An 18,057-nucleotide genomic window follows, 5' to 3' on the forward strand; every position below is an offset into this window, starting at 1 on the left:
AATAAATGCACCATTATATTTGTCCCTGAATAAATAACGAGTTGATGATAGTGCAGTCCCTTCAAAACTAGAAAGATAAATGAGTACCGGTAGACCTACTTTGAAGGGAACGAGAGCAAATAAGTATATTCCTAAATTATCTTTGGTTTATCGAGTACATGCATGACTATTTTGGCTTGTGTTTCCAAATGTTAAAAGAAATGTAGGTCCAGAGCCAACAGCTACTTCCATTAAAGCGAGTTGTTATCGTTATTTCAAGAAAGGAGTTTTCTGAAAGGCATTGAGTCTAACCAAATCAAAAGATTCCTTTCAATAAAGTATTTGGTATATTCTCCCTGTTAAGTTACATATGTATTTGTCATTGAACGACTGTGCAACTGTGAAATGATTCATTCAATTCACACACACACACACATTACTATCGCAATGCCACATACATGAAGTAGGGCACAACATATTGTAAACACCAATTGGAAAATGAAGCAATGCGTCAGGGTTAGATGACATTACAAGAAAATTCGAGCTAAACATGTGCATTTAAATGTGCATTTAAGCTGTGTATTATTCCACAGTGATTTTTTTTTTAAATGCATCAAGAACAAACAACAAAGTACATCATGGTCCTTTGGATACGTCATGGTCCTTTGATACGTCATGGCTCTTTTTGCTTCTCATGGCTCAATCATACTGTTCATCTATGCAAATTTACTATGTTGGTGTCTCTTTAAGGAGACGATATCCTTGGCGCCGAGCGATCATTCCTTTCGACAGTTTTTTTCAGCACGACACCCCGTCTGATTTCAGCCATGGCCCCGACGCCCGTCTCCTCTTCCTCCTCCGACTCGCTTTCTACCGGAGCTGCCTGATGATGCTGCAGCTGCTGGGGGGAGGGAGTGGACAGCATGGACATGGGTGGAGGGGGGAGGGGACTCCCCTGAGCGGGTGGAGTAGGGGGGTCGAAACAGGGGGGTTGGGGTATACATCTACCATTGGGTGAGGTGTAGCCATAACCTTGCTGGGGAGGGGGCTGCTGCCCCTGCAGAGTTTGGGGTTGCTGGGGCAGAGTCTGATAGTGGTTTTGTTGAGCCTGTTGTTGCTGCTGCTGCTGTTGTGGTGGTTGTTGCTGGTACTGATTCTGCATATAGTGTTGCTGCTGTGGCACGGACTGCATTTGTTGTTGTTGCTGATTTTGTTGTTGTTGATACTGTGGCTGTTGTTGCTGCTGCTGGAGTTGTTGCTGCTGGAGTTGCTGTTGCTGAAGTTGCTGTTGGTGCTTCTGCTGTTGGAGTTGTAGATGATATTGCAGTTCTTGTTGTTGCTGCTGCTGTTGCTGCTGAGCAAATGACTGTTGTTGAAAAGACGAAGGGGGATGGGCAATACTATGCCTCGACCCTGGCGTTGTCATGCCATATTGCGATGGTCCATCTAACACACTTTGACCGTTGCTACCAACAGTAAAGACTGGCTGTTTGTTGCCGATCTCCCCTGGCGGTGTCCTGGGTGAGTTCCGACGCTCGGCCAGCTTGGCATCCAGGCTTTCCTTCAAAGCAATCCTACTCATATCCTGTGCCATATCGCTCCCCACCCTCAGACTCATGCTGCGCCCCACCTTGGCTGGGGTATCTTTCGCTGGCGCCATCGTAGGAGGGGGCACCTTGAACTTGCCTGACGCATCAAACTGCGGCGCGCTGTTTGACTCTGTAAGGCTGAACGAGAGCGAGTTACCGGACGGCGTCCTCCGGATTGGTGGCGGCGGTTTCCTGCGGCGCACGGTACCGTGGATGGACATGTCGTTGTTGGTGAAGGCACCGATAGAGGAGTGACGGCGGTGCATCTGAGAGTGAGGGGTCGAAGCCGTTGAGGAGGAGGACGAGGAGGAAGAGGAGGACGAAGAAGAAGACGATGACGACGAGGCTGTCGATACAACTTGAAAGATCGAGGCTGGATTGAAGTGCCGCGGTAGAGTGGCTGACTTACTGATGTCAGGATAGTTGATGTTACTGTCACAGAGTGAGTAAGGATCGTATTCTGTGGAGTATTCAGAAAATGAAAAGGCAAAGATTGAATATCACACATCACAAGAAAATATTAGCAAAACTTATCAAGTTCAAATGCTAAACAAAATCAATGGTACAAAATGTACAGTTAGGTATAGTGAGACATTGTAATGGAGACATAACACAAGAAATATGCTTATGTCGATCTTTTCCTCATGATAAACATTGTTCCTTTTCTTTTTTTACATCTTCATTACATTCCATTATATTATTGATATAAATTTGTAAAATCCCCAAATTTACAACTATTCAGGAATATTCAAGAGAAATTCAGGGAGACATTTGAGAGATGGATGTGCATAGAATATGATAGAGATAGAAAAAGAATGGCAGTCATGCAGAAATATCACAATAAATGAGAGGGAAAGAGGAAAGAGAAAATAGAGACAGAAAGAGAAAGAGGTACACAGAAACATAGAAAAGGGGAATAACGACCAGTCACCTCTTAAAGATTCAGACAATATACCTGATGAGTTGAAATATGCTTACGCCAATATAATATAAATTTATGAAATCACCAAATTTACAGCTATTCAGGAGAAATTCAGGAGAAATTCAGGGGGACAATTGAGAGATGGATGTGCAGAGAATATGAAAGAGATAGCAAAAGGGACGGCAGTCATGCAGAAATATCACAATAAATGACAGGGAAAGGGCAAAGAGAAAATAGAGCCAGAGAGAGAAAGAGGTAAAACGACCAGTCACATATAGAAGTTTCAGACAACATACCTGATGAGTTGACCGTGTCACTGGACGTATTTGGAGAGCTGGCCTGAGTGCCGTACCCGCTTGACCCTGCTGACCTCTGGCTCATGGGGGTCATGTTTGGAGCCACATCCAGCTTGGAGGGCTTGCTCCTGGCTGGTCCGGGTGTGGCGTAGATCGGGTCTACCTCCAGCTTTCTCTCCGCCTCACCTAGGGCCAGGGCTGCCTCTAGGCCCAGAGGAGAGGAACCCTGAATAAAAATAAAAATAAATACAAAATTATATTTAAAATTTTTGACCGTGGTATGGAATCTATACAATAAAGGGGATAATTATTTGTACATACCTGATATATACAGGTGCAAAACACTTTTGATCGCAATTTTATAAATGTGGTCACTTTTCTTTGGTTTTATTTGATCGTTATATATATATATATATATATATAAATCATCTTCATTGTACAAAGATTACCAATCTTAAATGTGATAAAAATGATATTCTAAAAGATTTATACAGATATGTGTGGTATGATATTTAAAAAGATTTATACCAAAATTATTTATAAGTGATAAGATTGATACAAAAATTAATTACAAGTATTATTCAAAGCTTGATAGAGACATCAAATTGGATTATTGGAAAATAGCTGACAACCCCCCCCCCCCCCCCCCCCCCCCCCTCCCCCTTCCTCACAGGAAATTTATATTATAAGAATCACATCACATCATAACTCCCTTCCTTCTAATTCAGTACCCAGGATTTGGTCCTAGAGGACACCCATAAACCAAAACTTTAGAGCTGAAAGAAAAAAACCACTTGTATGAAATTGAAAATCATTTGGAAACTTGGAATAAATTTCAATAAGATCCTATATTCCTTCGTTCATTTGGGATGTTTCAGTATAAACAGATCCACACTGTTTATGTAGAAAACTTACTTGAGAAGTGCGTCTTGTAGGAAGCGTTTTTGATTGGTCAGTTCCATTGGTTGAAGACAAGGGTTGAGGCACAACTGAAGGGAAACAAAATCAGTGCAAAGTTTAAATAATCAACTGTTACAGTAAATAGATTTCACAGGCGCGATAGCTCAGTTGGTAGAGTAGTGGTCTCGTAATCAGGCGACCCGGGTTCGAAACCAAGGCGATGCGCTAGTTCCCTTTGGTAAGGCATTGATCCTAATTACCAGGTCTTATGGAGAGGACACAAAGCCGTTGATCCTCTGGTTGCTTACTAACTAGCAGTGAGGTAAAATAACCACCACTACACACACAATATTTATTTATTACATCACAGTACACAGTCATGCGAATTTTCATGATAACTGCATGACTTGCTTGAAGCTTATTGCAACACATTTCATGATGGTTGCACCAACTTTGAACTGTCCGTCACAGGCCATGGGCAACATACATAGTCACCCGAAAAATTGAAAGTGTTTTGGATTAACGCAAAATTCATATAATAGCGAAGAGGAAGCCTTAGTGATAAAATATAAGTTCCCTCTTCAAAATATGTTTGGGGCTCACAGTAATCATCTCTCAAAATGTTCATTTTGAGATCCAGATTTTCTGCCTTCAGCGGTCCTTCATAGAGCGTCAAGATTCCTGACGTCACATGCGAGGCACAGCTAGCCACAACATGTCTTTTTTAACGCTTTTCCATGATATCTATATCATTTTTTAGCAAATTATTTGTGTTTTTCAAAGAGAAAATCTTTCCATCCATATGTAATTTGTCCATAATTATCAGTTGTCATGAATTTTTTTTCGGGTGACTACTTTAAAATAAAGAAGAAATCTCTTCCAAGCTTACTCTGGTTGGGCTGGGTCATGTTGAAATCGGGCAGGGCTTGTTTACCCGTCTTTCCATTCTTGAGGGGCGCTTGACCGCTCCCCTCGCCCTTCATCGGGGGCTTCATGAAGGACACCATGGGCGTGGGCACCGGCTTGGGCTGCCTCTTAGGACCCGGCACAGAGGGTGTGGTGGAGATGATGGCCGCGGGGAGCTTGTTCTCTAACCAGGGCGGGGTAGGGGCCATCTGGGAGGAGGGAGGGGCGGGGTAGGCTGGGGATGGGGAGGAGGACGGGGTGCTGCACTCACTGGAGGACTGGTCACTGGAGGATAATCTACCATGCTGTTTGGAGAAGTAAAAAAAACCAGAAGTATTAAATGTTAGGTATAATTTATCAAGAAATAATACTCACAATGCTTACCTAATCATTCAATCAAACTAAGATCATAAAGAGATATTTGTTTGGTTTCTTTTACCCTGCTGCTATGAAAGCATGTGTATGCTTGTAAGTAAGCAACCTGAGGATCGACAGGTTTAAGGCCTCTCCCAGGGATATGGCCATACATGATATATATGTACAGGAGGGGCAAAGCAGACACTCCAGCTTTGACTAAAACAGCACAATAATGTAAATATACACTGCAGGCACACCACATTAAACTGTGAGTGTGTCGGAAGAAAACAGACTCTGAAAAACATACATAAAGTAACAAACATTAATCTTCTGATCATAACAATTTCCATCTCTACTGAAATTTTCTCAAGCTAACCTTCAAGAAAGAAAATAAATGACATCAACACTACTATTTGGAGAGGACCTAAAGCCGTCAGCCATCTGGTTGCTTACTCACAAGCATTTATGCTTTCTTATCAGCCAGGTAAAATAACCACCACCACATATTTGTGAAGTAATTATACTTTTTAAATCTATCTTCACTGGGAGATATAAGTACAGTAAACCACCAACAATTTACCTGGGCATACTCGTTAGCCATCTGCAGCATCAGACTGTACGCCATGGTCTCGTCCACCGGATCGCCGTCCTCCTCCACCCTCAGGGGAGGCAGCTGCTGCGGTGCCTGGCTCCCCCCACTGCTGGTCGACGATGACGACGGGGGCGATCCCGGCCGGGTGAAGAGCGTGTCCTGGGAGGTGAAACCGGAGTCCTGCGACGACACGCTGGAGAGACGGCAGGCAGGGTTGCCTGGCTGCGAGAGGCTGCGGTGCCGGTGGTAGCTGTGCAGGGACGAGCCATTGGGTCCCCCGGTGCTGGGGTTGGAGTGGGCCGAGGCCATGGAGCCGCTGGAGCGGGAGTCGGAGCTGTTCAGGCTGCTCATGCTGCACATGCTGGACTTGCGGGAGCCGGTCGAAGGGGTTGGGGAACTTGGTGGAGTCTGCACAGCAGTAAATGATAAGGATTGGGTTTTTTAGAATTACAAAGCTTTGCATGAAATTTCATTTTAAAGCATGTCTGTACTAGTTTGGCCAGGAGGAATTAGACCACCCAGCGTGGTCACTGACAGGTGGCTGGCTATCTTATCAACTCAGCTCGCAATTAACATAAGAAAAAGAGGATCATGGGGGACCAACAGGCACCGCTTTGGCACTGTTACCTATATACATTGTAGATGGAGCGAGTAGTTACAAGTAGAACATTGGGGCTTAACAGATTTTTGGGGCGATTTGTAAACTGTTTTGGTACATATGAATGTGATTAATAAATGAATCCTTGGTTTTTTCAAGACTCTCATTTACAGAGATAAATATATTCCAGAGCCTTCTGCCTTGCTGGAAAATGGTAAAATCCAATCCGGTATGCTAATGATCACCATCACTATTAATGTTTAAGATATTTCAAAGAGATTACATCACAATAATAGTTATTGAAATTAAAAACATTGGAATTTGAAATTTGGAAATTGGAAATTGGAAACTGGGAACTGGAAATTAGAAAATTTGAAAATCAGAAAATTAGAAATCGGAAATTAGACATTTGAGATACCAAGGGAAGCACCATCAGTATCAATGCTGTTCTTCATGTTGACCCTGCAACTATTATTATTATCGTTACCACCAGCAATTGCCAGGTATCAATTTACATTTGGGTGAAGAGTGGCAAATGCAGATTAACGTCTTGCCAAAGGACATTATTGGCAGGCCGGGATTTGAACCCTAAACCCTTGGAAGGAGAGTCAAGTGAATGAACCACATTATCATGAAACCTCTACAATTAGAAATCAAAAGCCATCCTTGATGATCCATAATGCTATTACTTAAAGTTGCTCATGCGTCGGTATATAGAGGGCAGCACACGGACGTACGCACAGGAGCGTAATACCCGTTGGCTCAGCGTTATGTAGTGATCGCCAAATTGCCTACTTCATGAATGACTATATACCGATGCATGAACATCTTTAATTAGTTTTTCTTCATCTTCTTCATAATTTCATCATCCAATGAAAGTTTTTACAAATCTGGACTTACATATGACCACTGGGCATCTTGACCCTTCATATCATGGATGACCTGTTCGCTGACCGGGGGCAGGATGTGAGGGTCTTTGCTCTGAGCGCTCAGGTCCTCCATGACGGTCTGAAGATGGGTAACCTCTGATAGCATGGAGATCTCATCCTCCTGGAAAATAAAAAGAAGAAATATGAAATGATTTCTCTCACAATCTGGGCTTCTAAAAAATCTTTTCAAGAATAGGCAATGTCACACAGAAAAATCCCTTAAAAAATCCCTTGAAAAATCCTTTTAAGGGAGAATTTTCTTGCTTTGTTAGAGGTTTTTTAATGGGATAATTGATGACAGACAGCAATTAAGAGGATAACTACAATCCGGATTTTTGGCCTCTGTGTGACACCGCCTATTGTGACACTTTATTGTTGTATTTGCCAAATCTACAGATTCTACGACAGTTGGTCAAAACTGAATAATATCAGAGTAATATTATTTTGCTCTTTTTTTTTTTCCTTCCTTATAATGCTCATTTTCACCTCGGTTCCATAATTGGTAAGTCCAACTTGGAGATAAGTTCAACTTAAAGACACTCAGTAGTTAGCTCTCAGGGGGAATTCAACACCGTTCAGGTGTTTACCCAATAACAGAAGTTGTCAATCACCAGGGTTAGCCTTGAGTTTTATGATCATTCGCCCTTATGTAAGGCTTTGCTTTTCCCTCACCCGATCCGAAGCTGGATCCGAAGCTAGACTCTCCGAGAGATAAGGGGGTAATTCTTGACTGGCCAACGGGTTAGATGTGTGCAGATTTATCCTCCCATTAATGGTTTTTCCACCAAGTCTGGTGTCAGCGAATTATGGCCTTCTGCACTTGGAAACTGACGCGTGACTCCCTTTAAGATCTTTGTGAAACACCCCCTGATCACAGAAGTCAAAGCATGAAATGAGAGATTGAGGTACTCACCACGACTGGCCCGAGGAACCCGACCAGAGTGCAGAATCGACTCCTCTCCTCAATGAGAGCGTTACGGCAAGCATTCCTCTCTGCTTCCTCCAAAAGGACGAACATGTCGTTGACGCCCTGCATGGCACTGTCTAACTGGTATTGCACATGTGGTTTACCTGCAAGAATGAAATAATTAAAAAATGAAGTCGGATTAAATATCTGGTATTGCAAGCAAAGCTCAATATTGGGAAACCATAAAGTTATTTGGTTACATGCAATGTTTCCAAAATAAAAAAAAATGACTTCTTGAAGTTTTCATTTTCATTTTTTTGGAGGATTCTCCTTATTGTAAGCGCTTTTGGCCGCTCTGGGAAAAGCACCGTATATAAATGATACTACTAATAATAACAATGTGAAAATGTTAAAAAAATAGGTATATTGAGAAAAAGAGAGCATTACTTTCCATATTCAGAAGAAGAAAAAAAGGTTAAAACAAATTGAAAGGGAAAGCTGCCAACTATTAACAAATCATCAACAACAACACAATTTAAAAGGAAAAATCGTCGCTGTTTTCACGAAGTGACGGTAGTGAAAAAAAATTGCATTCACTTTGCGTTACGATTTTCCTCACTACCGTCACTTCGTGAAAACAAGGACGAAATCTTGAATATCATGTTGATATTTACAACAGCACATATACTATTCCTAGTAAACTGTACTGGATACATGTACAATCAGAAGATAGTAAAAAAAAAAGAGCTTGTCCTCTGAACAACCCCTCATTATGACATGAACCTCTCCATCTCTTTACGTAACTCCAACAGCAGTGTTTTTTCTAGTGAGTACCCTGGTAGATCATACTTGTAAATAGATCTCAAATGCATCGTGTGGAGTTGTCTTGGTGTGAAAAAGGTTAACTTAATTATCACGGTTTCAATCTTTTCCTCCCTCTCTCTCGTGCAAACAATCTCTATCTTTTATTTGATTACGGGGAATCTACACCAACGATAGATCCTTAGAGGGATGGAAAGAGCAAACAATATAGGAGAATGCTCTAGGACATTAAAGTAAAAGGAAGAGAAAAGAATTAGAAGATAAAGGATTATGTAAAAGTAAAAGATTGTAGACATAGGACTTTCATCATTTAAAGCAAATGTGAAGTCCATGACTATTGGAGGAGCGGGCGCCTTTGAATTTGTTTGTAACAGATAAATGGTGCCATTTAAATGCTGTGGATCATCATCATCATCTTCATGGGAAAAAAGGTGGATTCAAGTCATTTATGATACCAAGTGTAACCAACTAACCATCAGTATTAAATGAAAAGCAGTCAGGAGCAAGAGTTCAAGAACATATTGAAAAAGACAGAAAATCTTTGAATGCAACATAACATGGTATATGATATGGAACAAAATTTGACGAAAATGTTTATTCAAATGCCTATATGATATCTTTCATAGTAAAAGAATCCAAGAAAACCGCTGCTAAACTTGCAACATAACCCAAGAAATGTACTGAAACAACCAGATAATCATCATTGTTTCATCCACAACAATACATAGATTGGAGTCAAGACAATAAAGTGTATTCTACATCTAATAGCATATTTAAATCAAAGTAATATTTGTCAGGTTGTTCAATACTAGTATGCTCCCCAACTAATATTTTTCTCTAACACCAATTGATGAAAAGCAGCAGGCTTGTACCTATTCACAGGTACAGTTATATATCTCCATAAATAATCACAAGTTTTCAATCGCCAATGATTAATGGTGGTAAGACTCATCACAAATAAAGAAATAGTTTAAGCCAGATGCACTTTTCATAATCCACACTATTCATACACATTTGGTGTTTAACTGCTGTCGTCTTGTACAGTGACCTTCCGTTTTAGTACATCTCTTGTCTCTCAGAGAGTTCGCTTTTCTACTGACCCTTACAGCATTGAATGGCTGCCAATTTTGAGGCTCATCGGGGGACAGAATCATTATCATACAAATGCCCATTGTCCTATGGAAGTTTCAGACAGTCCTTGGAAGAAAGCTTCTTTTTTTTCTCTCAATTGTCAAGTATTATTTTTGTACACTTAACGTTACAAGTTTTTAAAACTCAAATCCTGTTCTATCCAGTTTCTCTCAAAATGAAACATTTTGCAGCTAATGAGCATTTTCTATTTCATGTAACAAACGAATGTTATTCCAATAGACCTGATTTTTACTTATAAGCAAATTCAGTGAACAAATGCTACTGTTGATGACCTAAAAGCTTGCCAGAGGCTTGCTAGACATAGCAATAAATAATATTTGCAAATTGTTTTCATCTACAGAGTTGGTAAAATTCTGGTCAGATTCATCAATAAGGTGGTCTACATCTTGGGGTTGAATTAAAGTACAGATTCAATTTGCCATACAGTGTACATGTAGGTATGTGTGAAGTAGTGCAGAGGGTAGCCTGTCTCAAAATCTCTCATATTTTTTTCAATTACTCTCTTCATAACAAATGAGGGCAGTGCCCGGGTCTGTAAGGCTAGGTCTCCTCCTACACAGCGCTTATTCCACATGACATATGAGTTATTACATGATTCATATTGCTTTTCCAAATAAATGCAGCAGCTTCTAACCTCACCCAATGGGGGTTTATCCATCATCTTTTTCTGGGGAGGGGGGGGGGGGGGCAGCTGCCTAAGAAACCACATCTTTCCTATCAACTAACCATAAGCTGTACATGCTGGCTGCTTAAATTGAAAGTATCCCTGTGTGTGTGCCTCTTTCTGTCTATTTAAGATGAATATATTCTGGTGATGAATTGTTGTCGGTGTTCAAACCGCAGAGCTGTACTTTCCTTTCCTTTCCTGACTACTGCTTTCTGTTGCCTTTACAGAACAACAAACGACTCCCGAACTTTTTTTCTTTGCTAACAGAACATCAGAGGCATTTTTTCTGATTCATCACGACAGCGTCAGAGACCAAGGACCCGTTTCATAAAACCCTTTTTCAATGACAAATGACAAAATTCTGCTGATAACCAATCAGAAGCAAGGCAGTCGCTTATAACATTTGTCACTGATGACAAGTTTCGTGAAACACCCCCCAAAGACGTGGCTTGGTGCCATGCTAGAGCCGGTGCATTGTGAACAGAAGATGACAAGTTTATATAACACATGGCTAAAGAATTCTTCTAGCCTTTATCATAATTTGTGGGAGTGATGCGTTTGATCTCATATACTCGGAAGACAACATGACAGTTACATCTCACTGCATAACACACATGTGATAGTCCGTCATCTGTCTCATATCTTTCTTCCCTCGCCTCTCATCCCGCCCCCTTCACTGTCTCTAGAGGTCTGTGTCTATCCTCCCCCTCTCTCTCTGAATCATGCTACATTGTATAACTTATCTCTCCGTCTCTCCCACCTCCACCTCTCTCTCCCCTCTCCTTTCCCCTCTCCCTTCCCTCGATCACTAGTTTCTGTCTGTCTTTGTGTCTCTCCATAGACCCTATGAACATAATATTCCCTCTCCCCACCTCTCTCACCTCCTCTGTCTATATTTCTTTCTCTCTCTTGCTCTCTCACTCTCTCTCTCTGTCTGTCTGTCTGTCTCTGTGTGTGTCTCTCTCTGTCTGTCTGTCTCTCTCTCTGTCTCTCTTTGTCGGTCTCTCTCTGTCTCTTTGTCTGTCTGTCTCTCTCTGTCCATCTGTCTGTCTCTCTCTCTCTGTCTCTCTGTCTCTCTCTCTGTCTCTCTGTCTCCCCTCTCTCTCTCTCTCTCTCTCTCTCTCTCTCTCTCTCTCTCTCTCTCTCTCTCTCTCTCTTTGGACCATTTACCCTTCTCACTTCCTCCCCCATTCTCCCTCTCTCTATCTCTTACTCTTCCCTGTCTCTCCCTCCACCATCTCTCACTGACAGCCCTTCCCTATCTCAATACATTAGTATAATATGAAATCGACCAATGACAGCCTTCTCTCTACCTTTAAAACAATCAGAGAGCCCAACTCCTTACTCAATGAGATCAATTTGTCTCAATTCATTATGACCAGCTTCATTTCCCCCCATCTCAGCTACCCTCAACAACTGCTATCTATACCTCTCGATCTGCCATCTTCACTAAGGCCATTCACCTGACTTCATCTGCGGTTTGAGGAGGGGGGCGGGGCGGACAGCTAGCCTCACGGATGATTATGCCATTCTGGTGCATTGTTCCCCATTTACTGTTCTATCAATCATGTGTGTTTTCTAGAAAGGGTTTTCTAGAAACTTTAAGACCACAAGATATTCCTACAAAAATCCCTTTGAAAATTTGAAAACCAACTCAAGTTGAAAGGGTGATCCACCCCACATGTGGAAATGAATTGATCATTAAACAAAACGCAGAGTGCGCATTCAAATAATTTGATACAAATCTGGTTTAAGCAAGTGCTGACCCGTAAGAGGCAACTAGAATGTGCATACTTTTACTGTCATACTACAAATAAAAACAGAAACTTTGCTTTCACAAATCAAGCAAATTGTCATCATTTGCAAAAGAATGATGACACCAAATACTCAGATTAATCATTGGAATGTTATGTTTACATACAGTACATCAGCCAATGGAAAAAATATTGGTGGTTTAACTAGATCTGCAATTATCTCAAATCAAATATCAGATATACAATACCTTCTGTACAAATGTTTTGTATAGTTTGTTTAACAATGAAAATTTGATGGCATTTTCTTTGCCATAGCACACTTACCGATAGATATTGGTTAAAATAAATAATGATTCAAGGATATGACCTACTCAGGCATTGATATATGTATTACGTCGATTTGACCATTAGTGGTAATAAATCAAAGCAAGTCTTCCATTGTATTTTTGCTGCATTGCTTGATCTTGATCAGCTCCAGAACATGATTATGAAGGATGCACAGAGTTGGGAAAGCTCACCAGAGATTTAGCATTTGTCTCCTTTCCACGCAAGACAGCAAGACAGCCGTTAATACACCTTACATACTGTCAATGCCCGCAACAAGGGAGCTACTGATATGTCAAGAGGTGGCAGGAGCCTTGTTAGAGGTACCAAAAAAAGTATGTGTTTTCGGAATGAAGGAAGCTTTCCTGGAAAGGCGGGGAGGGCTACAGAGAGGGCTACATGGAGGGCTCAGGGTAGGGCTCAGGGGAGGGGGTGACGGTAGTTTGGAGGCACAGACCCCTGTCAGTTGAAGAACGTAAAATTGTTTCTGAACTAAGAGGCTATGCCAACTGCATGGTCTAGTTACTTAAGCTGGTCCTAGAATACTTGGGACAGCCAGATAGTGACAGGGCCAGGCTCTGCCCAAGGAATCATGTTTTCCGATAACTGTCAACTATGCCTGCCAAAAGGCTGTTAATGCAAAGTGTTACTGCAAAGTATCAACGATGGCAATATAGCAGCCTTATTAAAAGCAGGAATATGTATGCCCTATTGGCACTGGAAATAATAAGTCCATAACTACAATGTACCACTTGGACAGTCTTGGTGACAATTGCAGGAGAGTCCTTTTAGCAGGCATCAACGAAATCACTCAGAAACGCAGAGGCATTCCTGGAAACCCTGGTTCAGAGAGAATTATGGTGAAGTGTAATTTTATGCGTGGGTAACTTGCAACCTTTCCTCATGCAGTGTGTCTCCATCTGTCTCAGCTGGGAGTCATAATTTATGTGACATGAATAACCCCGCGGCTATTTTCTTTTATTGTATTACCCAGGCCTCTGCTTCTTTCTCTCTCTCTCTTTCTTTACTTCTCTCTCTCTCTCTCTCTCTCTCTCTCGCTCCGATTCACAAAACCCACCTCATATCTCCCTGACATCCCCTCTCTCTCTTTCACTCTCTTTGTTTCTTTCACCCTCTCCCTCTGATCCCGATCCCTGCTCAAGCTACCCCTCCCCATCCCCGATTCATCTCTATCTCTCTCTTCTCTCCCCCCCTCTCCCTCCCCCCCCCCCCCCCTCTCTCTCTCTCTCTCTCTTTCTCTCTCAATCGATCAATCGATCGATCCAAGATTTCTCTATCTCTCATCTATTCACCATTATCTATATAATTATGTCTTTCACCTTCCCTATGCTATTCATCTCCACCTCTTCCTAACAAACTTGTGATTCCTACCAATACAATATACACACATATCAATAGCATTCCTTTCTATATGTTGTATCTGGCCCATGTACATGCACATTCCTATGGTGTAGGCAAATTGATTTATATCATCAATATCAAGCTATTTAGAAGTGTCTATCACATCGTTTTGAGTGGTTCTTCCCTTTAAGCCATGTTCTGCACCGGCGATCACCCTGTAAGGAATACTGGCTGACAGAAACGCATAGGAGAGCCATTTATCTAGCCCGATATGAATTTTTGATTAGCTTTTGCCTCACATCCTCCGCTTTCTCACACCACCGAGAGGTAATGTTCACACTTTGTCTTATTCCAAACGTCGGCATCTTAAAAAATAACCTTTACACCATCCCATCTACAAATCAAGCTTTGTGCAAGTATGAAATGACATGAATTCAGATCACCGAATGTGTTTGCATGTCAGTGATTACATTTTTATGATAATGTGAACATCTCACCAAATTTCTTCTCATTCAAAACTCTTCATCTTAAAAAAAAACACCTTTAGAGCCCCTTCCCATATGCAATTCAAGCTTTGTGCAAGTATGAAATGACATGAATTCAGACTACCGTATGTGTTTGCATGTGAGTGAATACATTTTATGATAATGTGAACATCTCACCATTTTTGTTCTTATTCAAACCTCTTCTTCTTGAAAAACCTACAGTGCACCTTCCCATCTACAATTCAAGCTTTCAACAAGGATGAATTACATGAATTCAGATTACAGAATGTGTCTGCATGAGAGTGATTATGACAATGTGAAGATCTCATCAAATTTGATCAATATTATATAAGGCAAAGGAAAATTGAAAGGACCTGCACAGCTTCTCGCCCTTGCCTTTTTGTTATCGTCCACCCAACTCCTTTTTCTGTCATTTGATCTGACATAGAATGAAATCTAGGAATTGAGGTCACAAAAATCATTCACAGGCCTATATTTCACTTTAGGCTGGTTTGAGCCTCAACAAGGCCTGTCCTCACTATCTCGAGATTGCCAAATATCCAGCTATTTCAACAATCCTGATTGCAAACTATCCAGCTAATTTGCGTCTTCATCAGACCGAAGTAGCAATTAGAAGGATATTTGGTCAGGATTGTCATCCCAAGATATCTTGGGATAGTTTGCAAAATATCCAGCTATTTGTCCCGTGCGCTTTCACTAGACCGAAGATTCGCAATACGCGCTAACGCTGAGCAAAATATCTCGAGCTAATTTCTCAATGTCGACTTTCAAGTTTTGAGGTCGAATCTAGAGATTAGTGAAGAGGCGATTTGTTACTTCGGGATTATTTCCCAAATCAGAAATAGCGGGCTATTTGGCAATCTCGAGATGATGAGGACGCGCCTAATGGTGCAGGGACAAATGGAAATGTAAACAACAATTGTCATATAACACTATTAAACCCCTCCTCAATCCTCCTCATCATCATAGAAAATTCTAGACAAGAAAATAGGAATCATATTCACTTTGCCTAACGACCCAATTTTATAGCTTGATAGTATATTTTTCTTTTGTTGTCTGAGAAGTCAACAACCTTCGCATGTAATATCGATGGAGCAATGAGATTGATTATTTGGAGTGAATGACCTCACTTAAATAGACAGATTACATAAGTTTACACAATCTAATCTAAGGTCTAATGCTGGATTAAAGTTACAAATTTTCTTTTATTTGTTGGCAGGCAGACAATCCAGATTTAGAAGGATTAGCTGACTCATACCCACAACATGGCCTACACTATACATATTACATCTCTGATGAGACAGATCAACGGGCCTACCTGTATTATTGTTATAAGCCAGTATATAAGCTCATCACCTGTTGGGAAACCTAATATAGTCTGTTCAGGGCCGGAAGGGCGTAACTCTGTGTTAACATTATATGACGTTTTTAAATGCCCTTCTGGCTCCAAACAGACGATATCCTCTGTTAAATCTGAGATGCACGGCCCTACGTGTTATCAGTGTCTGTGATGTGGTGTAATATTGAAGCCCTAAAAAGTTGCACTTCAAAATGATCCAAGAAGTGCCTCAAAAAAGTAAAAACCTTGGATAGACCAGTTTTACCATACTTGTTTTTCCTAATAGACTGTAGTTTTATGAAAACCGTTCGGAAAATGCAAAATTTGGTTTGGATGTCCAATCTTAAATATCTTGATAATCAGACAGGCAATCGGCTTGTAAAAGTCATGGGGTTCCTGACTGACCTAAAGGTTTGTAATTAATATTGCAGCATGAGCTAAATTCAGGATTTTGTTTCAGAATCTGAGACAAAGTTACCGGATCCCTTGAAAAAGCCAGACGGGCTGGCATTGACTTTTGCGCATGAGAAAATACCCTTCTTGCTCCTACCTGAAACTTTTTAAAGATCCAAAAGGATGTTAACTCTGTGTTGAAAGATACAACATACATGTAACACCCTTCTGGTTCTCAGCTGACTATATTACCTTTCACTGGGAGTACAAGAAGAGGTGTTGATTTCAAGGTGTGCGCTCATTTTTATATACCTGCATATTGTATTGTATTATATTGTACTTATCTATTCAAGGTAAACACGCACATTCAATATAAAAAAAACAGACTGCTTTTTAGTAATAGTGGTAGTAGTAGAAGTCGCTCTATACAGAGCAAATTTCTTTAAATATTTATATCCACATAATATAAACAATGACAGATAATAATAAAGGTAATGATATAACTCAAATTAGCATTGAAATATATTTGACATTGTTTTTAGTCTTGATATGCAACATTATTTGGTTACAGGAAATGTGTTGTATTGATCAGAAGAAGTTATTTAGCAAAAAGTGAACACTGTTGATGTGCTGCCACACCTGGGGGCATTCACTCATTAGCGGATGAGAAATACTCTCAAAGATGAAATGAAAGCGTGAACACAGCCGGCATGATGAACGATGGCTGTCACACGTAGCATGTATCTGAAATAATGTGTGAAGTGTGAATACAGATATCTTCAATTCATCATTATTGTTGTGCATTTTTTTTTTCTAGTTTGAATGGGGCACATTCATTCATGTAGCAAAACCACAGCTACAAACTGTAAAATGTGTGGTTACACAATAACCTCAACTGTACACTCCTTAAAACAAATGCAAACTGCGTAAACACGGAACAGATTATTGGTCAGGAATTATGCACTCGGCAATAATCTTATTAATGAGACGAAATGATAGCATTATTAAAGTAGTAATCTGAACAGGAACGTCACAACTGATGTCAGTTCAAAAAGAGTCGCTAGGAAGCATGATCATCATCTCAACAAGGCAACAGGGAAGAATTTACAAAAACTAAATAACAATGTGAAGAGGGATATTTTTACAAAGGTCAGACACCATTTGACCATATTCATGAGATGGGTTGAAATGAAAAGATGAAATAATGATGTAAACACATGCTTTAAGACAGACAGGACAGAAATCACCTCCTTCGTGAAGTGCAATCAATGGATTAGATAGCAAATGTAAACAGGGATGTTTGGAAGGTCAGGCACTGTTTTAACATCTTCATAAGAAAGCTAAAAAAGACTGAATCACAAGGCATGGACATAGATAACTTAAAGAATGAAAGACATGTTCCAAAAGATGAATTACTACAAGGAGAAGGGTATCTTGACAAAAGTCAGACACCATTTCATCACTTTCATGAGATGGGGTGAAACGATAAATGAACAGTGTGAACATACATGCCTTTAAAATCTATACAGAACTTTCTATTAGCTTCATGAGATGCAGTCAATCGATTTTAATGACATGTGAAATTGATGTTTAAAGGTCTGGCAATGTTTCAACATCTTCCTGAGATAAGATAAAAAAGACTATGTGCGAACATGGCTACCTTAATTACAACAGGAATAGAAAAAAAAATGGCTCATCAAATGATTAAATGAGAATGTGAACAGGGAGATGTCTTGAAGATGGTCAGACACCGTGTAATTACT

General features: G+C 40.6%; 1 protein-coding gene across 1 annotated transcript in view; it reads right to left on the reverse strand.

Annotated features, from left to right (window-relative positions):
- Window positions 1-586: 586 nt before the first annotated feature.
- Window positions 587-18,057, reverse strand: part of LOC576126 (protein MTSS 1) — a 39,905-nt gene continuing 22,434 nt past the window's right edge. The window contains exons 5-11 of the mRNA XM_030976088.1: window positions 7,982-8,139; window positions 7,040-7,189; window positions 5,530-5,949; window positions 4,576-4,897; window positions 3,702-3,775; window positions 2,787-3,012; window positions 587-2,028 (exon numbers count right to left, since the gene is read on the reverse strand). Of these exons, the coding sequence (XP_030831948.1) occupies window positions 725-2,028; window positions 2,787-3,012; window positions 3,702-3,775; window positions 4,576-4,897; window positions 5,530-5,949; window positions 7,040-7,189; window positions 7,982-8,139 (2,654 nt within the window). The 3' untranslated portion in view covers window positions 587-724. The remainder of the gene's footprint in view (window positions 2,029-2,786; window positions 3,013-3,701; window positions 3,776-4,575; window positions 4,898-5,529; window positions 5,950-7,039; window positions 7,190-7,981; window positions 8,140-18,057) is intronic.

Source organism: Strongylocentrotus purpuratus, unplaced genomic scaffold (assembly GCF_000002235.5).
Source record: "Strongylocentrotus purpuratus isolate Spur 01 unplaced genomic scaffold, Spur_5.0 spur5_scaffold_8, whole genome shotgun sequence".
Lineage (NCBI taxonomy): Eukaryota > Metazoa > Echinodermata > Echinoidea > Camarodonta > Strongylocentrotidae > Strongylocentrotus > Strongylocentrotus purpuratus.